Raw genomic sequence first — 25,119 nt, forward strand, 5'->3', positions numbered from 1 at the left:
ATAGGCATTTCTCCCCACATATTCTTGGTGGAATTTGTGGTGCAGAACCCATGGGCAGGGCAAGTACTGTTTTAGGTAAATTAGAGTAAGTGGGGGTATAATATTTGAGTTTTGTCAGTATTTGTAACTTGTACTCATAAATAACTCTGACACAATGCTGGCGTACTTCAGCTCCAGCAAGGCAAAGACAAGATGGAAAGAGAAAGGCAAGGGAAAACGTTGTATCTCCTAGGATCCTGGGATCCTGTTAGTCTCCCTGCCTCCTCCATACAGTTATGACCACAGTCACTAGCTGGTCCTTGACTACTTTTAGAAGTTAGGTTTTCCTGGCTTTTCTGGTGCAAGGAGTCTGCAAGCTCAGGAATAGGTTTACATTAAGTGTATTTCTTCCTTGGAAGGCAGGTTAGTAAATATTCGACTATAATGCAGTCAAGAAAGACACACAGCTGCAGTCACGCAGGACCAGGAAGCTCCACCCAAAGCAGGGGCTTAATCTTGATATGCCATCTGGGAGAGCTCATGCAAAGCTGACTTCAGAATGTCATGAGGATGAGGTGCAGTTAATGGTGAAGGATGAAGGCGTGTGATGCTTGGTGGAGTGGCTCTCCTAAGGAAAAACAATGGAAGCCATTCATAGTACTCTCAGCAATATTGCCTTGTGTGTGTGGAAGGTGTGTGGTGGAGGGATTGTGTCTAGTGCTGGAGCAAAAGCTGTCAACATTTTTTTTAGAAAGCTTATTTAGAAAGCCAGTATACGGGACCATAGAATGTTTAAACATTTTTGCTCCTCAACAATTTGGGCCCTGGTGCTGCTCTCTCCCCAGCTAGCTTTGCTACTTTGTATCAGTTCCACGAAGCACAGTGATCTTTAGTTAAAATTAAGTAACAGTAAGTTTTCCTTGTTGATACTCAGTAGACCAAGGTAAGCCCATGTCAGAAGAGCTGCACATCCTATGACCTGTGAGCCTGGTTTGTCTATCACGGCTTCTTCTATCTCTCCTCTCACTCAATCTCTTCTAGATATTTTTCTACCTGTTTTCTTTTTCCATTTCCTCTAAGGTATTTCTAAAAACAAACAAACAAATAAACAACCACCAAAAAACCCCACACACTGAAGCCCCATATATTTTTACATCCATACCACTTTAAGTAACATTCTACCTTACTCTCGGTTATTACGTAATAAAGTCCATTTATTTCAGTGTAGTTGACACCCAGGCTATCATTTTCCTTCAGATTTCACTCACTCCATAAAATCGGCGACCTCTCCTTGAAACCCAATTACTGTTCTTGATGTATTCTTTATTTGAGGTAGTTCTCTATTCGATAGTTTTCAAAATTTTTCATTTCTCTTTATTTCTGTCAAATTGCTTTAAAAAAAAAAAAGGCAGCTCCTCTTGTGAACGCAGATGTGGAATGGTTACTTAGTAACAGCACTTCCGGTCTGAGCTCATGCTGGACTGCAATAAGGTACAGAGAGCTCTCTCCTGAGTGAGAGTGCATCAAAGCTATTTCCATCATGCAAAGGCGGAGGTGCGTGCTCGCAATGCAGGGTGAATGAGGAACTCAGTGTCTTTTTCAGGTCTTTGACATCCTTTCTTTTCTGGTGAATGGAGAATGTCTCTGCTCTGTTCTGGTTTTTAGGGATCAAAGAACTGTGGGGCTCTGTGGTCCCTCTGCTTCCATAGAGTTTTCTTTCCTCTTTGAGTCTGCCAGCTTCTGAACTTTCTATCAAAGGATTTCTAGGTTTTCATTGTTATTATATGTGAGGTCTACCTGCTTCGACTGGACTGATATCCACCCAAAATTCTCTGCTGCTTTCAACTTGGTTTGATCACCTTTTTACTTCACCTACATTGTTAGGAGACCATCCATCCGCTCAAGTTATCCTTGTGCTTTCTTATTTACTTTGTAGAGGAGAAGAACATTTCAAGATGGAGCCTGTGCTTTGTTGAGGACACTGTGTAGTGAGCACAAAAACCACTGTAGTTTTGTTTCTAAAACAAAGTCACCTTTTGATTCTAATGAAGAAAATAAGACGGTATCTATTCTGTTGCCAAGTCAGGATCATTTCCAGATGATTAACCCTGAAAAAAAGCATTTAGACCAGTGGTTGCCAACCTCTGGGTCATAACCCCTTTGGGTCAGTTTGTAACAATGAAAATTAATCCACCTGGCGGTGGTGGCACACGCCTTTAATCCCAGCACTTGGGAGGCAGAGGCAGAGGCAGGTGGATTTCTGAGTTTGATGCTAGCCTGGTCTACAAAGTGAGTTCCAGGACAGCCAGGACTACACAGAGAAACCCTGTCTCAAAAAACCAAAGAAGAAGAAGAAGAAGAAGAAGAAGAAGAAGAAGAAGAAGAAGAAGAAGAAGAAGAAGAAGAAGAAGAAGAAGAAGAAGAAAATAAATCCTGCATATCAAATATTTACATTATGGTTCATAACAGTAGCAAAATGACAGTAATGAAGTAGCAATGGGATAATTTTATGGTTCGGGGTCAGCGTAACACGAGGAAGTATATTAGAGGGTCACAACAAGGTTGACAACTGCTGATCTAGCTAGTTCCTATGTTATCACAGTGAAAGTTGGATATATCTGGAGAAAGTAGGTTACTATATATAAAGTGAATATGTTTTATGAATATATGTTAGATCCCTCTAACAGTCTTAATAGTTTACTCTTCTGAATCACATAGTCATATGACTTACTTTTATTTACATGTGGTGGTTTCAAGAGTTGTAGAAGTCCCTCACATCTGTGGCACTGTAGAACACTCACCTGGAGGCTCTCAGCCCTCTGGCATTAATGAATTCCCATAGGTATCCTGAGACTTCTGGGGACTGACCACTACATCTTATACAAGAGACCTGCTAAGTCCTCTTAATAAGCCCCAGTTTTCAGCTCATCTCAGCAGTTGAGAATCGATCCACTGTTATCTTAAAACATCCAGAGTTATATCAAGGACCATCCTGAGTGCTGTTAGCATGATGAGCCATACACACTTGCGGTTTCATGTGTGGAGTGTCTAATGGCTTACTCTCCGGTGTTCATTCACAAATACAGTATGCATTAAAATATAAAGCCTCCTTTTATTCTGGTGGGTATACGTTAGAAAGATGAAGATGCCATGTAGCATGTGTGACTGGTCTGAGTTTTATTTCTTTGTTTTGTTTTCAGGGTGCTCGGGGATTTGATGGAGAGCCTGGGCCTCAGGGCATCCCGGGTGCAGCTGTAAGTAGTTTTTCTTTTACAAACAAACAAACAAACAACAAAAGACAAACAAAACAACAACAGAAACCAAAACAGTGACTTTTTAAAAGCAGTGATGCTTTCCCCACTCCTCTCCTCGAATCCCCTCTCTTCTCCCCCCACCTCTGCTTTTCTCTCCTTTGTATTGGTATATCATCTTGCTATGCAACCCTGGCTGGCCTTAGACTTGCAGTAATCCTCCTGCTCCAGCCTTCCAAATGCTGAGACTACAGTGAACACTATCAATCACAAAATACATATTTCTAAGATTCTCCCAGATTAAAAAAATGTTATCTATATAATATATAAGTAGCTTATACATGCATGTAATTAAAGTGGAAAAATAGAAGCCAGGTCTGATAGTATAGGCTGTAATAACTGCTACTCAAGAGTTCAAGGTAAAAGATGCCCAAATTCAAGGCATGCTTGGACTACAGGGTGAGTTCAAGGCTAGTGTGACGACTCTGCCATTACAAAAGGTAGGGGAAGAGGGTGGCTAGGGGCATAGTTTAGCAGCAGAGTGCTTTCTCCTATTAGGTGAAAGGCCCTAAATTCAATTCCTAGAGCCAATGAATTAATGGAAAAATGAGCAGAGGCAGTAGGCACACAAATGGTGCACAGACATACACAGAGGCAAAATATCCATACACATTGAAAAACAAGTTAGTAGTTCTCAATGTGGATGAAGCTTCCTAATCTTAAAACTCTCCTAAATAAGCAACTTTTGTTCACATGGGGAACGTCTGCGTTTATACAGGGTGATCAAGGACAGCGAGGCCCTCCAGGAGAAGCAGGTCCTAAGGGAGACAGAGTGAGTACAAAACTAGTTTGAATCCTTGCAAAGCATCCTGTTGTTCTGAGGTATCTATTGTTTTTTCCTATCTGGCATGGCCTGGGCATTTTAATCATTGAGGATGTTTTATTTCTTTTATCTCTTCTGGCCTACAGGGCATTCAAGGTTCCCGAGGAATTCCTGGATCCCCGGGACCAAAAGGAGACACGGTATGTCCCGCGTTGTGGGTGTCACATGTAGTTTCCAGGATAATTACTGACTTGCAGTGGGACTGCAGGAAAGAAGACACAGTGTGTTCTTTGTGTGTCCTCATAGGGCTTGCCAGGTGTAGATGGCCGAGATGGAATCCCAGGAATGCCCGGGACAAAGGTAGATGTGTGGGCTGGGTTTGCCTGAATGGGGATCTTCTACTGTGGATAAGTATGCTTGGCATTCCGTTATAACATCACCAGGTTTGCTTAGAGAGCTCTGCCATTTCCCTTCTCTCTCTTTCAATTTTAAACTGAAATGTCAATTGCAAAATTATTATTAAAATAGCATACTTATTTGCTTGGCTTAGGAACTCTGCGAAATAGCCCCACTGATGAGTGTAGGCTGAAGGAAATTCTATGTTTGAATGTGTGTCCTTGGTCCTAACCACCACTGACCCTGACCTAAGTAATTTAAAAGTGTGCCTAAGGTTAGCTGCTGGAAAACTATTTTACCTAAAATGCATGTACTTGTCTTTCTTAGAAGAACACAGCAGTTCCTAGAGGTCTGATTGTGTGAAAATGAACTTGCTTTCAGGGTGAAGCAGGGAAGCCTGGACCTCCCGGGGACGTGGGGCTGCAGGGTTTACCAGTACGTGCTAATCTTTTGTTTCTTACATGTTCATGCTTGATGTGTGTGACAAAAACAAAGATGAATTTGGAGGGATAGATATATTATGCAATTAGAGGAAAATATGATTTTTTTCTTTTTCTTTTTAGTTCTATTATTTTAATGTTCATTATTTTTTTTATTCCCCCTTATGATTAGCTAGCTGATCATTTACCCAAGAATCATAAAAAGAACAGTACATTCTGCTTATGCACTATTAAATTTATTGTTTGGGTCTGCCTTTTCTGTTATCTTTCTTAAATAGTCCAGAGCAAGGGCTGGAGAGATGGCTCAGTGGATAAGAGGACTGACTGACTGTTCTTCCAGAGGTCCTGAGTTAAATTTCCAGCAACCACAAGATGGCTCACAACACAGCTCTGGCTCTTGTCTTACTTTTAGCCAGTCTCGGAGTTCTTGTTAGCAGAGCTGAGATAGAAGAGTGAAATAATTTTCAGGGACAGGGTGAGAAAGGTTCCCAGTCTTGGGTTATAGGATAGTTGAACAGTTGAAACATTAAAATCGGTATTCCCTATTAGTGCAGGGCCAAAAATTCATATGCAGTTTGTGTTTTTGAGTTTTTGTGTTTGAGTGTTTGAAAGTGAATCTTTTTAGTTAACAAAGGATACATGGTAACATCAAGAAGTGGCTCCCAATCTGTTACAACATATGGCATTTTTCTAGCTGCCAGGGATATACAGACTCCCCTATACCAACATGAGCAAATTGGGGACTGGCTATTCTGTACAAGAAACAATGTTACATTCCCAGAGCATCTGTCCTGCCCTAAAGATGGTCTGTTCATGTGAAGATGGGGCTGAATCCTTACTTGAAGGCATTCTAAAAAGTAACCTTAGTTTGGAGATATTCTTTGTTTGTTCCCCCTTAACACACTTAACAAGGCCCGGGAAAGCCTCATGCTACACAGCTCCGCTATGAAGCAGCATCTCTGCAGGTTGTCTTCAAGGTTGCCATGGTCCCTTCTGCCTCTCCTCAGAAGGAGGGTTTGGCATTTGTTGGCTCCTCAGATGAGGCGGTTAAACTCAGAATCTGTGTGTGTTCCTTTAGGGCGTGCCTGGAATCCCTGGTGCAAAAGGTGTTGCCGGTGAAAAGGTAAAAAACAAATTGAGCTTGCAGCTAATATTTTGCTTTATGCTTTTATGAGTTTATTCTTTGTTATAATTTTTAATATGCCCAGCCTGCATTTTATTTTATATTTAACTTTGGGGAGAAATGAGAAAGCAAAAATCCTTTAAAGTGTCCATGTGCGAATCTCTTTCCCAGCTGTGGAAAATAGCTGGTGAGACTTTCTTCCTGAAATTGTTATTCTTTGCTAGTATAAGACAGAGACAGCCTCATAGTTTCTGACTATTTAAAATTAGGAAGATATGATTAAGCTATAGCATTCACATCACGTTATATTCTATAGAGAATTCAAGAACAAGTCATTTAAAACAACAGGACAAAGACGTAAAACAAACATGATAAAACAGAGCTTTAGAGTAACCGAGATAAAGCTTGATAAAGCAGAACGTGAGGCTGGGGAGGCGGTGCCGTCTGGGAAGCGCTTGCCTGAGTTGGGTCCCTAGAACCCTGTGAAGGCCAGGAGGAGAAGTGTGTGCCTACCATCCTAGAAGGATGATTTCACTTCCGTGAACAGCCAGCGTAGCCTACAGGATGAGCTTGACAAATTCCAGGCCAATGCGATACTCCATCTCAATAAACACACTCTGGCCTTCACACACACCCAGTGGCACTCACATCCCACACATACCTGAACATGCGATCACATGTGCATACAAACACACAGGCGAGAAAGAGAGGCTGTAGTCACCCAGGTTCTCACCATGCAACCAGGAGATGAGTGCTGTCTACTAGAAGCGATGCCTGGTGTGCGATGCCGGGTGTGCGACGCCTGGTGTGCGATGCCTGGTGGGCATAAGGAAGGCTGATGACTGCACTCGCTGTCTGAATTGTTCTAAACGCTGTCTTTTGTCTTTAGGGTAACACGGGTGCCCCAGGGAAGCCCGGTCAGTTGGGAAGTTCAGGAAAACCAGTAAGACTATGTTTATGCTTTCCTGTCAATTAAGATAGATAGCTACCTGGACTCGTTGGCTAATTGTATCGCTGTTTGCTTTCCTTTCCACAGGGCCAACAAGGGCCCCCAGGAGAGGTTGGACCTCGGGGACCCAGGGGCCTTCCAGTGAGTACTCGTCTGCCGTGCCTTCCTTTTGAGGATGTCACTGAGTGTCCTTTACGATGGCTGCATGGATGATTGTTAATGTTTGAGCATGTGCAGATACATCTGGCCCAGAGAGACAACAAAATGAGGATACTAATTTATATATCTCATGTATCTTCTTTTCCAAAACTGGAACCAAAATGATGTGTTTAAAAGAAGCATAAAGGGATTTTTATTTTCTTCTTATGCTGGAAGTATTTTAGTGTGGTTAAAAACCTTTAGTAAAATGTACTTCACATGCTATATGAATTAACCACTTAATATGCATGACATTAATTTTTAGCATATTCACAAAATTATGTAGCCATCACCATGATTAATTTCATAATATTTTTTTTTATCACCCACTAAAGAAACCCTGTTGTCAGACTCAGGCATTCAGCTCCCAACCTTTCGGCTCTATGCACTCCCAGGTCCCCTTTCTGTCCCTATGGCTTTGCTGATTCTGAAAGTTTTATATGAACATATCTATGCACTACACTTCTGCCTTGGTATACACGATACACTATACACTATGCCTTAGTATAATGTTTTCACATGTCCATCAGTTATAGGAATGTGGTTCGACTCCACTTTTGGCTGCTATGAACATGTGTATTCACACCTTTTCTGTGAATGCCTTTTAAATTCCCTTGAGTGCTTAGGAGTGACTCAGCATTTATGCTCTGAGAAGCTTCTCTATTTCTTAATACAGTGCCTGCTTTAGCCATGCCCTCTGCTCACTCATTGTTCCATTCAGGGTTGGAGCCTATGAATTTCTAACTGAAACACTTGCCGAGGATTATCGTTAAGGAACCAGAGGTTAAAGCCAGATTACAGTTCTTCTTCTTCTTCTTCTTCTTCTTCTTCTTCTTCTTCTTCTTCTTCTTCTTCTTCTTCTTCTTCTTCTTCTTCTTCTTCATATTTATTTATTATATATGAATACACTGTAGCTGTCTTTAGACACACCAGAAGAAGGCATCAGATCCCATTACAGATGGTTGTGAGCCACCATGTGGTTGCTGGGAATTGAACTCAGGACCTCTGGAAGAACAGTCAGTGCTCTTAACCATTGAGCCATCTCTCCAGCCCCCAGATCACAGTTCTTAAGCAGTAAACATTCTGTATGATGGACTGACCCAGAGAGATATACAAGTGTTGAGGAATTAGTATTTTGAGACTGTTTACAGTTAAATCTACTTTTTTTTTTTTTTTGAGCAAAAAGCTGTGTGTGATTGGATGAGCATTGACTGTACACCTATTGTTTATCAGGAAATGCACTGAAAACTCACACACAAAACACACACGTGCATGTGTATATGGGTGTCACGTGTGTGGAGGCCCACGTGGCATGCGTGCAAACCCAAGATGGCTGACAGAAATCCTTACCTGTGGCGTAGAAGCACCTCAGTTAGGATGAGGACTGCTCTGTGTAGCTCTTAGCTCACTGATTATAAAAGAAAGGTCAGTTCTTTCTTTTGGCTCTCTAGTGATTTCCTGGGAACCACTCTGTCATGCTTTCTCTGCTTGGTTCATTATTGGTCTGAGAGGCTCCTGGCCTCTGGTGTGGTACTGTATTTTACTGGCTCCTAGCCAGCCACCCTCCAGGCTTCTCAGCGCTGGCCAGGCTTTTGGATGAGCGGGAATAGCACCCTGCTGGTTTGCCTCCTGAACATCACACGCTTCCGCTGGGCTTTCCACCCCAGCACAACAGCCTCAAGCAGAGAGGTCTCCATATGGGGACCATATGGTGTGTTGTTGAATATTCTAAGCCACTCCCCATCCTGCCCAGCCCTCAGCAGTGGTGTGTGAAGCAGATAGGAGTGATGGTAAGCATTCAGATAGAGCTCTCTCTGCCTACATATAAAGGAATGTTTAAGTCTGCACAAGATAATATGAGTCTATCATATCACAAAATTGAATCCTTTAAAAAAAATTCCTTGTATCAAACTGAAAGTTATTCCCTGAGGTAGACCTCATGTAATTTTCCAATTTAATAGGAAAATAAATTGATTAAAAAAAAACAGTCTAGAGAAATAAGAATTGATCTTTTGAGTTAAACCAGCATCCTTCCTTTTTGTTACTACCAGAAACACATAGTATACAGAACAGGCTGAGCATAAGGATGTATAGTTTCTCACTTCTGAAATGCAGCTACATGCACCAAAGATATTCTTTATGCTTCAGCTAGTTAGCTAGGTAATTTTGGAAATGTGTGAAATATGAGAGCCATGACAAGTTAAACCGATGGTATAGAGTCAATTCTTTTAGTCTAACTAAATGTAATGCTTTTTTGGTGTGATCTTTATAAATGTCTAGTAAGGGGAGAGGCATCAACTTGAATTATTTGGTGTCTGTTTCTCTCTGTACTCTCATGCCAATATTGCCATGGTATGGCTTGAAGTTGGTACTTGTTTGCCAAATTCTCCTGGCATGAGAGAATCAGAATCAAAGGTGAAGAGGGCTGAGGAGAAATAAGGAGTATTAGAATATGGAGCAAAGTCCTGGGAGACAACCACGCAACGCAGACCTAAAGGACTTCATGGGGTTATCTGTAGCCACAGCTGGGACAGAGGCGCTGCATCTTCTCTAAAGCCTTGAATGCCTCTTAGGGATGCGCTGTCAGCTGATGGGTCTGAAGTTCTCAGAGATGCTGAGAGAAACAAAGAGCCCTTCAGTACATTCTCACACATCAGCTGGCAGAATTCTTCATCCAGGTTCTTTTGTTTCTCTTCTTATAAATGGGAACTCTTATGGGGTGTGTAAATATCAGCCAGTGGGAGGAGCATTTCTGTTCCTGCCTCCATTGGCCACACACTGAGAGTGGTGACCACAAGATGCTGGCATACAAGGCTCTGTCATCTATTTAGCACAGTCTCAGTTGATGGTGGCTTGCCTAGTTGTTGTTAGAATGTGGCTCCATTTTTAGACTGGCTTTTTATATCTTGGTTCCTCATCTTTTTCTTCTGACATAAAAATCCAGAATTTACATGTGTGTGTGTGTGTGTGTGTGTGTGTGTGTGTGTGTTTGTGTGTGTATGTATGTGTGTGTGTGTTGCCCTTAGCATTTTGGTTGTAACTCCATTGGATACTGTTATGAAAATGAACATGGTGGACTTCCCCAGTGAAGATCATATTTCTCTAGAAATGGATACATTCTGAATAGCCTGGAGCTTGTAACATGGAAATGCAGAAGAACAAAGAACCTACCTGTTTGTGCAGTAGTAGACACATCTGCATGTCACAAGTCCTTCTCCTGGTCCTACATAGATACTGACTCCCACTGTGTACATCCATCCACCAGTGCAGGTGTTGACAGCGGTGCTCTGAGTCATCTGCGGGCACTCAGCTGCAGCCTTGCCAGGGATGTGGACAGACTTGCGGAACAAACACTAAGGAGCTATGAACGGTGGGAAAATAAGATGCTGGCAGAGAAAATCCTTGTGTTTGACTCTTGAGATAGTCCTCCCAATCATAAACCAAAAGCTCTAGAGTCCTAATATTTGAATTTCTTCATCTCATTATACCAACCATCCTTAATTTTGATACAGTAGCATGGTTCTTTTATTTAGAAGGGAATGCTTGAGACTAAGTGAATGGAGGAGTTAGGAACTAAGCTTTATTCTGATATTTCTTTTTCCTCATCAGTGATATCAGTTTTTAAGATTAAAGTCTTTTTCGACCAATGTCTTTGAGAATGCATCACAGTGCAGCTGGGAACTATTTGAGAGTGTCAGTGACACACACACACACACACACACACACACACACACACAGATGAGAAGCCATCTTGGAAGATCTATTTCAAATTAATTGGAGCAGAAGCTAAACTTCCCCTTTGTTGCAATTTTTAAAAAGTAAACTTACTCGTAGGCAATGTCATTCATGTGTCTAATGTGCTATGACCACACATACACAATACCAGTCTTCTCCTCCACCCCACTCCTCCATAAAGACCTATTCCTTTTAGTTTTCTGGTTCTGTCTTTGTTGAGTGACTTGATGAGTGTCACCAGAGCCATCTCCTTGAGCGTAGGTGTGATGCATGGGGGGACTTAACCGCTGTCTAGGCTATGGAAGGTGATGACTCTCCTTCTTCTAGAATTCTTCCTCACTCAATAGTTCCTATGGGAAGGGTGGGCCATGAGCCTCTCCTGTGGTGCGTATCTGGAGAGAGGGCAGAAGACAATCTTAGTTGATGGATAGAAAACGGAACTGTTGCAGTGGCCATTCCGTCTGGATTTACATTTTCATGGGGCACTACCTCTGGGCTTCCAAGTCACCCATGGGATTAAGGATCAATGTATTGTTCCAAATGCATAACCTGACAGGTTGTTAATATAAAAATTATTGAAAAGTACTTACGAGCATTGAGTTTCAGTCACTCATAAGTCATTTGAAATGGCCGTAATGAAATTATAGCCCACAGCCAGAGACTGTTGTAATGTGATAACCTTTAGGGAAATGGAAAATCCAGAAGGTTTATGGATCTTGATACCTTGTCCAACCTACAGATATAGGCCAGAGTAATACAACCTTACCAAAAGCCTTCAGAATCATGAATTATTAAAATGAAATTGTTATAACAGTTTAAAGGAAAACTAACTCAAATTAGTCCTTGCAGTTTTATGATACACCTCGAAGGAAATGAGATTGTCTATCTAGTTGTGTTCCACTGTGTTCTACTGAGCTGAAAATAATATTAGGTATATAACAGGCTTTAGTCAGATTGTATAAAACTGTGCTGGGTTCTCAAGGAAAGAAGTAAAAGTCACTCCGGGTGTGGTGGCGCACGTCTTTAATCCCAGCACTTGGGAGGCAGAGGCAGGTGGGTTTCTGAAAAAGTAAAAGTCACAGACCTCCTTTTCTTAAAAATTTCTTTTCTTTAAAGTTTAGGGTTTCAAGTAGAATAGAAATGTGAAAACTTATATTTAAAATAATAAAATTTGAAATGGGCCCACGAGATGTAACATTGACATTGCTGTTATCAAACCTTCACGGCGAGTCACATTTTTCAAAGTCTGCAATCCTTGGAGACATATTTAGATCTAGAATGAGTGAAACAAGAAATTTTATCTCAGAAAGTTTATAAATGTCTACCATCTGTGTCTTCTTGAGGTTGCAGCAATCACTTAAAGGCAAGCATCTCTGCCCTGTGTTTCCCTTTTATGCTTTTTGGAGGTACACAGTCATTTGCTAGCTGCTCCTTTAAGGCGTCTGTAGACCCGAGAGCTTACACAGACACTGCGGCATGCCCAATGAGTGGGTATGGAATACCCTAAGAGCATGTCTAAGTGAGAGCGTAAAAGTGTATATATGAATAGTCATAATGTAAAACAGGATGTGACTTACATGCTGAAAATTACTAACATCATTGTGTGGACAGGCAGTGAACATTTCCAGTGTTCTGGCCTGGCATTTGTGAATGGCACAAGCAGGTTCCGTGAGCACAGAAGGTGACTGGTTAGACGCTTGACAGGATGGTTTGAGCCTGTTGGAGTGATGGGAGATTTTGGCAGCACCTATATTTTAACAAAAGCCTGGATGAAATGTTATTTCTTTTCATATAATAATGAAGCATTTAACTCTGTGCTGAATATCTGGCTGATGACAACATATGTGTTTTCACAGGGCAGTAGAGGCCCGGGAGGACCAGAAGGGTCTCCAGGTATACCAGGGAAACTGGTAAGTGAAGTTCCCACTCTACATGTTTGCTTCCTGCAAAGCAGATATTTAAAAAAAAAAACAAAACAAAACAGGAAAGGAGAGAAAAATTGCAAAAGATCATCTAATTAACTGTATATAATGGGTTTTTTTAGTTGTTGTGTGAGTGTGTGAAGCTGTCGATATGGAATTTCAAATTGTATCTATGATAATTGCCATGAGTATTTTAATCAGCGTGGCTTATAGAATGCATTTGAAAACCCAGAGAGGCATGAAGTGGCACGGCTGGCATCCGCCTCTTAGTGGAATGGAAGGGAACTGTGGATGAATGCTGGCCTTTGCTTCTTGTGTAGCTCTTGTTTACACAGCAGGAGAAGCAGCAGCGTGCTGCCTGCTGCCAGGCATTGGCTGAAAGAGCCCACTGTTGCTGAGCTGTGCAGAGGGAATCCAGAGGTGGGGTGGAAGGTGGGAGGCCACCCACCCCTCTTCTCCTGGGATGTAGGAGTGAGGCAGCACTAAACCAACCACACACTAACTTTACACATGAGTTGATACCCCGGCCGCCTCACCCCCTTCTGCGCCCCCCCCCCCCATCTGTCTTGTCAACTTTGAGCATCAAGGACACAGTGACTCTGAAGATTTTCCGTTTGTTTTCCAGGGATCTGTTGGCAGCCCTGGCCTTCCTGGCTTGCCTGGGCCCCCTGGCCTTCCTGGGATGAAAGGAGACAGGGTAAGCTATCCAGAGATCTGCATGGTTTGTGTGTATCCCCCCTCTTTGAAATCTGGAATGTTTACTCCTTCTTTGTTGAGAAATCAAGGTTGCTTTACCCAGTGAAGACTCTCTCTACTGATTATCATGAAGAAATATAGTGAAAGAAATATAGCATTAAATTACTGAGAGTTGACATTCAAAACAAAACAAAACTAACTTTTCAGAAGGAAGAAAAATAAAGGCTGAGGAAGAAAAAAATCAGTTGCAGTTGTAGTTTTTATTTAGTTCTAAATTTCTATTCCTACCAGTAAAAGTTCATTCATACGAATATGACCAGAGAATGCTCTCATGTTACCAGAGATTTGGGAAGCAATTGTGACGAGACCCTCTGGTCCTCAATTAAGTGGTGAGAATAAGGGAGCTCTCTTCCATCAAATTATCCTTCAGCTCATACAAGGATATCAGCTCGTCTGAAATGATGCTGAAAAATGTCAAATTTTATTCACTCCAGGGTGTATTCGGTGAACCGGGTCCCAAGGGTGAACAGGTAAGCATTGCCTGTGGTTTGTGGTGTTGAGTATCCACCACTTTAAGTACGAGGAGGGGCTGGCTGGCTTGCGGGTGTGGTGTAATAGTGAAGGCGCACAGCTGTTCTCAGTGTGCTTTATAGTGAGGGAAAACCATAGTGAAGTTTGGTGTGCAGCCTGACTGTTTTTGGATGCTGGCACTAATAGCTGTTTCCTGGACTGTACAGTGGTCCTCCTTTGAATCGACTAGCCCTGCTCTCTAGCTTGCTGAATTTTATTCCAATGACACCAACTTTTGAAGCCACAGAAGAGCATCTAATCAAAATGCTTTTTGATGGAGGCCTCAGCCAATAGAATATGTAAATGGAGTTGGCCTGTGTCTAGATTCCTCTTTCTACTATAGAATGCCACTTTCAAGGGTTATTGAATTTTAAAACTGCTAGATAGAACTGTTAATCTAACTAAATGATTCAAACTCAATTAGCTGAAGCTTGCCCGGTCTCTCTGGGTTCTCCAGTCTACTCTTTTCTCTTAGGATTAGCCTGTTATCATGGAATTGAGAGCTCCTGAATGATTCTTGGGGCATTTGTCTGCTTATAAATGTTTATCAATGTTGACAGGTTAAAGTTGAACCATGAACAGAGAGCTGGAAAACATGTGACATTTTATCTTAAAATTTTAGGGTGCCTCTGGTGAAGAAGGTGAAGCAGGAGCAAGGGGTGACCTTGTAAGACATTTAATTGGTTAATATAAAACTTTAAAATTGTTGAAAAAAATATGATACTTCTTTCTGACACTATTCTTTATCTTAAAGGCTAAGTGGGTTTTTCTCTGTTTATATCTAGTGATTCCCAATACTGAAGGCAAGGCCTAGGTGAGCAGATAGGTAGACCTGGCTTTAAGTATCTGTAGACTTCTCTTAGAGATGATTAATTCTCCTGTGGTCTTACAGTGAGACATTTAAGCTCTTGATATAGCACTACAGAATACATAGGAATAGGACCGAGCAGGGAAACAATATTGAAGAGTTTTTAGATTCAGGGAGCTGTGGCTCATAAATATGTCTTAGGGCATTCTCTTTGCCCTGCAAATGTGTGAAGGAATGGCCTCCATATCCAGAGGATGGGACCGCTGAGTCTCCAGCAAAGGGGGAAGCACAGAGCTTGCTGTCAGTCTGCAGATGCATCATAGTGGCTTTGGCTAGAATGACGAGACCTAACATAGAAGTGTATGTTTGAGTCCTATTTCATCCAGTAATGTCTTTCCTAGGAAATAACCTTAGGATGCTTTAAGAGCAGAGAATCAATCTGCTAATATTTATTCAGAATTGCAGGGTTTAGAATAAATATAAATGAAATGTCTGAACTGGGCAAAGTCTCTAGATACTCCCCCCCCAAATTCCTGAGATTATTGCATTTTAGTTTCTGTAGAGGCTGTTCATTTTATGAGCTAAGGGAGTGTTTTAAAATTTAAATCAATTCTGTCTTGTAGTGGAGATATGCTAACTCTTATACTAACACTTGAACTGAGCTCATCTAAAATTAATGAAGGGAAGATCTCCTGGTGTGTCTGTTTGTTTGTTTAAAGCCTAAAAGCATGCATATTTTATTTAGTAGATTTTAGGGAATGAGTTAAAAAAGTAAAAAATACAAAAGTGAAATTTCAATAGGTAGTTCTAAATAGCTATTGTGTTCAGTAAGAAAAAGCTATTTTATTTTGTTTTATTATTTATCTTATTATGTACACAGTTTCATTCCTGGTGCTTCGAGTTGTAGATATGGGTGAGCCTCACAGAGCCCTGATTACAGTCTATTAGTTAATGGATCAGTTAGCCAGGGTCAGGGAGGGGCTCTCGCTCACACAGGAGCACAGAGTTGAGAAGCTGAACTGGAACAACAGCCCACATTTTGAGTCAAACACATTTTCTGCAGTTCTGCGCTCCATCTGCACATGGTTTTCTGTATTTTAACAGTGCAATATCACTTGAAAGATGTTTTAGGAAACTATGTAAAATGAATGTATTGTGCTAATATAATTTTGTCTTACTGATCTAGGGAGATATGGGACAACCTGGCCCAAAGGGATCTGTAAGTATGATGAACAGTAACATTACAAAAAAAATTAAAAACATCAATAAAACTGTAGGAAATGCAACGTTCTGCTTCAGGAAATGATTATATAAAATTAGATCCTTGAAGAACTTCAAGGAAATACATAGCTAAATAAAGGTGTAAATAATAGGTCTGTCCAGCAGGGAGGCATCTCCAACTGTGTGGAGATCTAGCTTTTGAACTAACCACTTTAAAGAAAGTTTTTTGTTTCTGTATTATAAATGACTCAATGAATGCTACCTTATAATGCTCTGATATCCCGCCCAAATGGGCTATCTCAAAGAGCTGACACACACACTACAGCCAGGAGAATAACTGAATTTCCATGGCTGGTATGCTACTGTAAAGTGTTTCAATGACTTCCTTGGTCTCTTGTGTGTTCCAGTTGAGGGAACTGAGAGAGAAGCAGACCACGTAAGAAAACATGACAGACTCCCCAGAACTGTGAAATGAAGAGCTTCCTCGATTTTGTTACTTTACAAAGACTAAACCTATGTCCTTAGTGTAGATGACCTCAGAATTACAGCTCTAACCCATAGGGAACCTGAGGCATCTTGCTTATGTGCACATCAACACAATTAGGAACTTGGAATTTAGACAGAAAAGGTGACACTCAGATGGTAATCTCAAAGGCTAGACTACCAGCTTCCAGTGAATTCATAAATTCTATTTCTAGAATATTGTAAGTTTCTGTCTTTATCCAACAAATTATCTCCACAGCACCTAATATAACCTTACTTAACAAAAAATACAGTATATATCCCTCTTTCCCTCTGAATATCTGAATATTTAAAGGATAACTTTTAAAAGAAGTAACTATTGTAGAATAAAAGCAGACTTTGAGCAAAGTAGACCAAATCTGGCTGGAAGGTTCTTGGTTCACCCATCTTGTCTCCTGGATAGCTGGAACTATCCATTTTCAGGACTTTTACACACTGTGTCATTTAACAGTTTAGAATAGGCTTTCTTTCTCTGTGAGAATTACTACCTCCTGCTTATACATCCAGCTGGTCCTCACTTACCTTCTCCAGGGGCACCCACCCAAACCTGGCTTCAGTGCCCAGATGCAGGCTGTATACATACTAGCACACAGGTGGGAAAGCAGTGTGTTAACTTCTCTGCCTTTAAGCATCAAGTCTCAAGCAATGTTTATGTCCAAGAATACTTGAAAGGAATGGTTTAAAGTTGCATCTAACATGAAGAGTAAACCCTAATGTGTGTGGCGAGGGAAATCATATGTCACTATCTGGACAAATTTGACAATGTTCAAGGGAAAGAATTCAAACTGAAAAAGAAAAATTGATTGTAACATTGATTGTAGTGACATGCACTGCATTCTAATTTGGATATATTAGGAATTAGCTGTTAATTCATTAATTCTTTTCTACCTCCTGCTAATGTGACACACTGTCCAAGTCATGCTGAAGAAACTGAACTGTACTCTCCCAGAGTCAAGACAATTATTAACTAACATAGGAACTTTCATTGATCCGTCCTGTGTCAGCTCAGATGAACTTGCTCATCGGGCAGCGTCTGGAGCCGGATATCTGTTCCAGTGCACAGAGCTTCACTGAAAAACTCTTTCTGAGAGATCTGGGATTCCACGGCATCCTGATCTTTCCATCCAAGAGTACCTGTCCTTTTATATAATAACAGTGGTAGCCATTGCCACGAAGAGAGCATAACTCAACGTGACCAGTACTTGAGCGCTTGTCTCAGTTCATTTGGGTGCCTCTCTGGGTTGTTTGAGAAGTCCTTAGTTTCTCGCTGTGGGAACCTGACATTTCCCCAGCCATGCTGGTGTCTCCTAAGCTCTCTTTGTTGATGCTGCTTTCCAGGAAGTCTTTCAAGATGTAATTTCTGTGTAGAGGCAATCTCATCAAGCTGATTTGGATGAATATCATGTTTTTTCATCATAATGCAAGATTGAGAAAGCTTGCCGAGCCTTGCTTGGCAGTGTGCTTTACTTCTTCCCTTGGACTGAAAACAGTTGAATATTTGAAAGAGGTGGCTTCACACAGATGCTGCACAGGAGAAAAAGAGGCAGGATGAAGCCACCTGGTGAACAGTCTACACTTAAGAGAGACTATCTTTGCCCAACTTCCTCCTGTCCTTGCACATTCTTACTGTGAGCAATGGTACATTGTAGCTGCTTTGCTATAAATTCTAATGAATTCTAGTGTCACAAAAGACTGGATTAATGCATTCTCCTTTTAAAAGCAGTTATTCTGTATGATGACTTTAAAAATGCTTTTAGTGGTCTCCTTTCAGGGAAAGAAACCACCTAGTTCATCTCGTGGACAGGCTTTTGTGATGAGGAAGCGAGGGCTTACTGGTTCACTTCTTTAATATTTAGGTTCTAATTCCCTTTATCACTTTAAACTATAAAATTGCCCCTTTTTTATGCTTCGCTTTTAAGGTAGTATGTTGAATGTACTGGCTTAGTCTCTGTTAGCATTTTGTAATTCCTGGCTATGATTAGTGTCTTCAAGTTCACCAAAAATCTTAGAAAAGCTGAATAACTTATATTCCTGACCTGTTGCGGTTTTATATTCAAATTGCATATCTTGGAGGAAATCTTCTACATTCAGGAAAGACTACGTTCAATGACAGGCTGAAGAGATGGCTCAGGGGGTGAAAGGATATGCCACACAAAGGCCAAGATCTCAGATCAGATCTCCAAATGTCATGTAAAGCTAGGTACAGTGTCTGTAGTCCCATCATGCCAATGGGAAACAGGAGGCAGAAACTGGGGACTCTCCAGAAACTCACAGGCCAGATGACTTAGCTTATGAAGCAGCAAAAAGATCATGTCTCAGACACAGAGAAAAGTGTGAGAGCTAACCCTAAGTCAGAGGTTCTCAACCTGCAGCTAACAGCCCCTGCATAGTAGATAGTTACATTATGACTCATACCAATAACAAAGTTACATTATGACTCATAACAATAACAAATTACCGTTCTGAAGTAGTAATGGAAATTATTTTATGGTTGAAGGTTACCACAGCATGAGAAACTATATTAAAAGGTTGTAGCATTAGGAAGGTGAATAACACTTCCTCAAAGGTTGTCCTCTGACCTCTGTGTGTGTCCCCCAAACACACACACACACACACACACACACACACACACACACACACACCAAACAAAAGGAACACTCAACTCGCTTGGACTAGGCTGTAACTTGGTGGTAGAACTCAGGAGGGGCACGGCCCAAAATCAGAATGAGAAAACTCAAACCACTGATTTTTCTTATGAAATATGAAATGGCTTACAGTATAGCAAATGAAACCTTAAATATATCTTATCTCAATGGAGATTTCAAAATAATGAAAAAAAATTTATAAGTTTACTTACGTTGGAAGTCTAAGTGGCTGGTACCCATATTCAATGGTCATGTGTTAGCACTTGAGGTAACTTCTGAACGAGTGCCGCTGAGAGACATAAATTGTAGGAAACCTCAGATCCCACTGAAATGTTTATATTGATGCTAAGCAGAACTTTGCTGAGGTCTAGCCCTGGTTTCATAGTGATTGTTTGTTCTAGGTGGGTAACCCCGGGGAGCCGGGTCTGAGGGGCCCTGAAGGAATCAGAGGGCTTCCTGGAGTGGAAGGACCAAGAGGACCACCTGGACCCCGGGGCGTGCAGGGAGAACAGGGTGCCACTGGGCTGCCTGGTATCCAGGGCCCTCCGGTGAGTGGACAGATAGATACACCCCATGGTTTCCTATTGGTAGTCTCACCAATGTCAGCCAAGTGGAAAACTGTCTCATCAACCGAACCACCTGATTTTTCTGTGACGTCTGTCTTTATAGTACAACACTGTCCTCTTTAAACTTGCAAGTATAACCTGGCTTTTTCTTTCTGGTCCCAGGGCAGAGCACCAACAGACCAGCACATCAAGCAGGTTTGCATGAGAGTCATGCAAGGTAAATAAATCACAGGGGGTTGAACATTCCCATGATCTGCTCTTGCCTTCTAAGCTTTTATTTCTGTAGGTGTGCAAGGGTAAGTAACAGTCGCTTTAAAGGTGGGAGATGTTGAGTAATGTTAATACCATTTCTGTTTCACGAAAGTGTTCACACCTACAGCCTTACGATTAAAAACGACCTTTCTGTCTTAGCCTTCTCTCTACTATCCATCCAGGCCCCGGTCTGTGTCCCACCCACCCTATTCCAACAGGGAGGGTAACTTACAGAAGAAAAATGCATACGCAGACATATTTCTCCTTGCAGCACAAATTCTCAGGTGCCCCCCCCTTTTTTAGGTTGCTACTATTTAATGTGTATCTGGCATTGTCCTCAGGCCTCTCCAAATCATGTGAGAACAAAGTGACAGTCAAATGCCCACAAGCCCACACACCCATATGCCCACATGTTGTAGCGTAAGGACAGTATCTATACCCATGTATAGATACTGTTTAAAAAAGTGAGTTTAAAAAAAGCAACAACTAGAGGCTTTCCAGAAATGGTGTTTTCCCTCATTTGTTAATCTTATCTAAATTTATTTGCAGCTATGAAAATCATTGTTCATTTCACAGTTTGCCTAGTTATAAAACCATATAGAACATGAATATGCACAAAATTATCCCCAAACTGTGGAGACACTATAACATCGTGACCCTCAACAGAAAACCCTCTTATGACAGTATAACTGTGTCTTGAAGAAATGCTTGTTTTTCATGTGCCAATAGTCCCGTTTGTCTAGCAGACTTGTAGAATTTTCTAGAACCGGATGAGAATGAAATGAATGTTTCTATATTTGGAAACCAATATAAATCTCTTCACTGCACATGCTCTCTGAGTTTTAAGCATTACTAACATATCTGCAAATTTATAATTTTATGCTTATTAAGTTAAGGAATTCACAGTAATCATATTTAAATAATTTTTTAAACTGTTGGATAAAAATGTGTTTCCCACTCAGGTTCCCTTTCAGACCCTAAAGCTTTAAAAACAATATTGCATTAGAGCGCTTGCCTCAGAGCATTTTAATAGGATGTATTTTCTTGCCTTCTACAGCTTCAGCTACTGATTCTGAGTATATGTGAGAAGCCCCCAGAGTCATTAAAATTTTAAGACAAACTGTGACCATTCCCAAGGAAGGTTACTTTTAATGATTGTTATCTGTTCCAAGCATGAAAGTAAACTGGAGGGGAGGGATTTATTAGAAGCCATGGATCCTCATGATAATTTCAGGCTATAGAATTGCTTTGAGCTAAAAAGGCTTTTAGTTTTGATGCCTGGTCTCAAAGAGTATCTGAACCCTAACTTTGAATGATGCTTTGGGTTTTGAAAAGGTCCAAGACAACACTTCCACCTATGGTAAGAACTCATTCTCTTTGAGTCCTGTGGGTTTCACCTAGTACCAGATAGGATTCAGGGGCACTCGCAAGTTACTGGACCACCACTCCTCTCAAAGCCCCGGAATTTAACGCTCACACCACTGTGTCTCAAAACAGCAGGGCCAGAGAGATCCAAGGCAAGCTCAGGAAAAGACACTCCAATGAAATTTCCTGGTTGGAAGCTGGCGGAAAGCACTAAGTTCGTTTCTTTCTTGACGTCACACTGATACAAAGGCCACTGGGGATGTCATTTTCTTCATCCAAGCCAATGTCGTGTTTGTGACTTACGGTTTTTTGTTTGTTTGTTTGTTTGTTTATTGTCTTGCAGAGCATTTTGCGGAAATGGCAGCCAGCCTCAAGAGACCAGACACAGGAGCCTCTGGTCTTCCTGGGAGGCCTGGTCCCCCTGGACCTCCGGGCCCCCCTGGAGAGAATGGTTTCCCTGGTCAGATGGGAATCCGTGGTCTCCCAGGCATTAAGGGTCCCCCTGGTGCTCTTGGCTTAAGAGGACCTAAAGGTAAGGGTTTTTGTTTGTTTGTTTGTTTTTTATTAATAAGTTTTATTTTATTTTTAATTATGTGTATGTGTGTATGCATGTGGAGTTCCGGTGGAGTCCAGCAGAGGGCATCAAACCCTGCCCCTCTGAGCTGGAGTTGTGCATAAGTTTGTGAGTGATAGAAGCTAAGCTCAGGTCTTTCACAACAGAGTATATTCTTTTTAATCGTGGAACCATCTCTCTGGCCCAAAAGTAAGCTATTTTGCCAGGTACGACACACACAGTGTTGGATTTCTTTACTTGTGTGGTCTGCACCCAAGCTCAGAAACCTGTGGAAAATTCTGAGAGTCTTGTAGGGCTTTTCTTAAACCAGCAGCTAAAGATGTTTGTGTCTGTGAAACTAGTGTAGGTACAGGCCATATGAATGCTCATTATGTCAGGGATTAGGGCCGTGGCTCTCCTCTTCTTTCAGAAGTTAGCATTATAGCTATAATTTTGATGGGCGTTTATTTTCAGCCCCAGGTTGGAATCCTACTTAACCCCTTCTTCCATTTTGGAGTCTGACCTCTTTTAAAGCAAGCCAAGTGCTGTATGCAGGCAAGTTTGCAAAACCCAAAGGAAACCTAGGTTTGGGAGAGAGCATGCAAGACGTTCTGCAGAACCGACCGGATGCCTCAGATGGCATTTGCCAGCTGCGGCAAGTTTGCCGGTGGAGGTGTGTACGTGCTTTGGATAATTTTCGGAGAATTAAGTAAAGTGAAGGGTTTCTATGTTGTTATGAGTTACTGACAACTCTCTGGGGACCTTTAGAAGGATGTGACAAAAAACAAGAGACCCCTTTCACATTGTTTTAAACACTGTGGTGTTCCAATTAGGAATAAATGGTGTGAATGGTCAGAGGTCAAGCCATCTGCCTCTTTGAATCTATAAATGAGTTGCCGATGTGGTTGGCTAACTGCAACCTCAGTTGGAACAATTTATTTAATTACTTTCTATTTTACTTTCTTTGGCATGTGCAGAGCTGCGTGTTAACAATGGGTTCTGACTGGGAGTCTTGTAAGGCTGGAGAGATGAAAGGGAGAGGGAAGGGGGTTGTCAGGAAGGGTCCCGTGCCTATTCATCTTTGACCTTTTTAGCTACTACTTCAGGACTCAGTGCCAGATAACCCTATAGGTTGTCCTGACCACTCTGAAAACCATGCTTAATAAAATGCACTGGTTTGGGTGGGCTAATGAGTTGGTTGGACAACTTGTGCCCCTACCAGGGGCATTAATGCAGTATTTCCTGAGTGTCAAGATGTGGTCACAGAAATTACATCCCTGTTTTTGTTTTGCAATTCAATATTTAGTTCAGATCTTGACTTTGTTCCAGCAAGCAAACTACTCTCCAGTCAGCTTGAAGGTCTGTTTTCCTTGCTGAGCTGAAAGTCTATGGGGCCACCTCATTGAGCCTTCACTGTACAAGGAATCACCCTGAGAGTTTTATGAGCAATCCTGGTTATGGGCCCCATGTCCAGAGTTTTAGAATCAATTGGCCCAGGCTTCGGGGACCAATATCCCCTAGGTGGTTTTAACAGGTAGCCAGGATTGTAGCAGGATTCTAGCAGAAGAACCGCATCTAAGAAAAGTGTATTTCTGCAGAACCGCATCATCTAAGAGAAGTGTATTTCTGCATTTGGAACCTGGAAGAGACCTCTAGCACAGGATTCATTCATTAATTCCAGCATTTCCTCCTGGGTCTTCTTTGGTACCCACAGCACAGTCTGCACATCTGTGCAGATACATCATCCTTCTCCCATGGCCCCACCCCTTCCTCTCCGGAGTCATTGGAATCAGCCTTTTCATAAAGGTCTCATAAAGCTTTCCTACTTCGGAAGCCTGGATGGAGGCAGGCAGCATAACTGGATTTTCTTTATCGATTAACACTACAATCAATCTAGAAACACACAATTCTACTTAACTGACCTTGGCTATATCCTTCCACATACAGGACAGAAATTATTAATGAAAACATTGTTTTTCACTATTCAGAAGGTTGCAGCTCAAAATTTCCCCCAAGGGAACACAATCTACTCTGTTGAAATTTAAAGTTTGAGTCGTTAAGGAGCTGAGATAGTTCCGCATGGCTGCTCTCTTTCCCCACTATTACCTGATAAAAAGCTGAGACTCAGTTTATCATATAGTCACTGTGGGTCTTTTCTCAGAAAATACGACTTGTTAAGAAATACAAAGTTTAGACTATGCCTTAGTCATTGTTTAACTATTGATATTGCTTTGGAAAACAGAACTTTTGGATAAGAGCTGTGTCGTGTCATTCCCGGTCCCCAAATCCATCTTCTGCACATACCCACCCCTGTGCATGCGCACCAATGTAGCGTGGCATTCAGTCCCCATAGGTGGCGGCTTAGCCCCCATGAATAGTTCTCCCTGACACCATATTATGTGTAGTTGCACACTGTCGTGCTGCATGCACGGTGGGGCAGGGCTCACGAGGGACAGCAGAGTGGCTCTGTGCTCCCCACTCAGTGATTTTATTAGCGGTCCAGTCCTTAAGCCTTATTTTTAAATGTTTGTGGATGGGGTTAAACTCCTTTGAGTAAGGCCGTGCGTTTTTAGACATGTTAGTGTGAGTCAAACAGATGTGAGACGGCATGGAAATGAAGGTGTGAGAAAATATGTGTAATAACTGACTCACTTTTTTTCTCCCATATTAATCGGCTCTTAGGGCAGCGTAGCGTCAGTTACAACTTGTGAAAAATAAAAATGAAATAAATAATATTCAGAGAGCCATGAGAATGCTCTCTCTGTGTGAACATATATATATATATATATATATATATATATATATATATATATATAATTTATATGTGTGAATGCTTTGCAATATTCGTTGCTCTTCAGTTGCTGATACCCCAAGTTCAATCAACTGTCTCGTAATTGCTTTTTAGCATTTGGTTGCAACCACAGAATATTCCCAGTGACCTCTAAGTCAGAAATGAGGGACAATTATGATAGTGCACTTTAATATTTTAAATTAGTTTATTTTTGATAATACTACATTTACATTGCCTCAAAATTAAATGTGAGAAAAGCATTTAGTAAAGAATTTCTTTTTAAACTTTCCTATATGCTTAGTTTCCTTTGTCAT

The 25,119-nt window shown here is 41.4% G+C and overlaps 1 protein-coding gene across 1 annotated transcript in view; it reads left to right on the forward strand.

Moving 5' to 3' along the window:
* Positions 1-25,119, forward strand: part of Col9a1 (collagen type IX alpha 1 chain) — a 75,390-nt gene that overhangs the window by 40,211 nt on the left and 10,060 nt on the right. Inside the window, exons 20-35 of the mRNA XM_029538329.1 lie at positions 3,180-3,233; positions 4,009-4,062; positions 4,200-4,253; positions 4,360-4,413; positions 4,831-4,884; positions 5,968-6,012; positions 6,902-6,955; positions 7,049-7,102; positions 12,751-12,804; positions 13,442-13,513; positions 14,007-14,042; positions 14,705-14,749; positions 16,077-16,109; positions 19,680-19,826; positions 20,007-20,061; positions 21,805-21,993. Coding sequence (XP_029394189.1) covers positions 3,180-3,233; positions 4,009-4,062; positions 4,200-4,253; positions 4,360-4,413; positions 4,831-4,884; positions 5,968-6,012; positions 6,902-6,955; positions 7,049-7,102; positions 12,751-12,804; positions 13,442-13,513; positions 14,007-14,042; positions 14,705-14,749; positions 16,077-16,109; positions 19,680-19,826; positions 20,007-20,061; positions 21,805-21,993 — 1,054 coding nt within the window. The remainder of the gene's footprint in view (positions 1-3,179; positions 3,234-4,008; positions 4,063-4,199; positions 4,254-4,359; positions 4,414-4,830; positions 4,885-5,967; positions 6,013-6,901; positions 6,956-7,048; positions 7,103-12,750; positions 12,805-13,441; positions 13,514-14,006; positions 14,043-14,704; positions 14,750-16,076; positions 16,110-19,679; positions 19,827-20,006; positions 20,062-21,804; positions 21,994-25,119) is intronic.

The sequence above is a fragment of the Mus pahari genome, chromosome 5 (assembly GCF_900095145.1).
Source record: "Mus pahari chromosome 5, PAHARI_EIJ_v1.1, whole genome shotgun sequence".
In the NCBI taxonomy this organism is placed as follows: domain Eukaryota; kingdom Metazoa; phylum Chordata; class Mammalia; order Rodentia; family Muridae; genus Mus; species Mus pahari.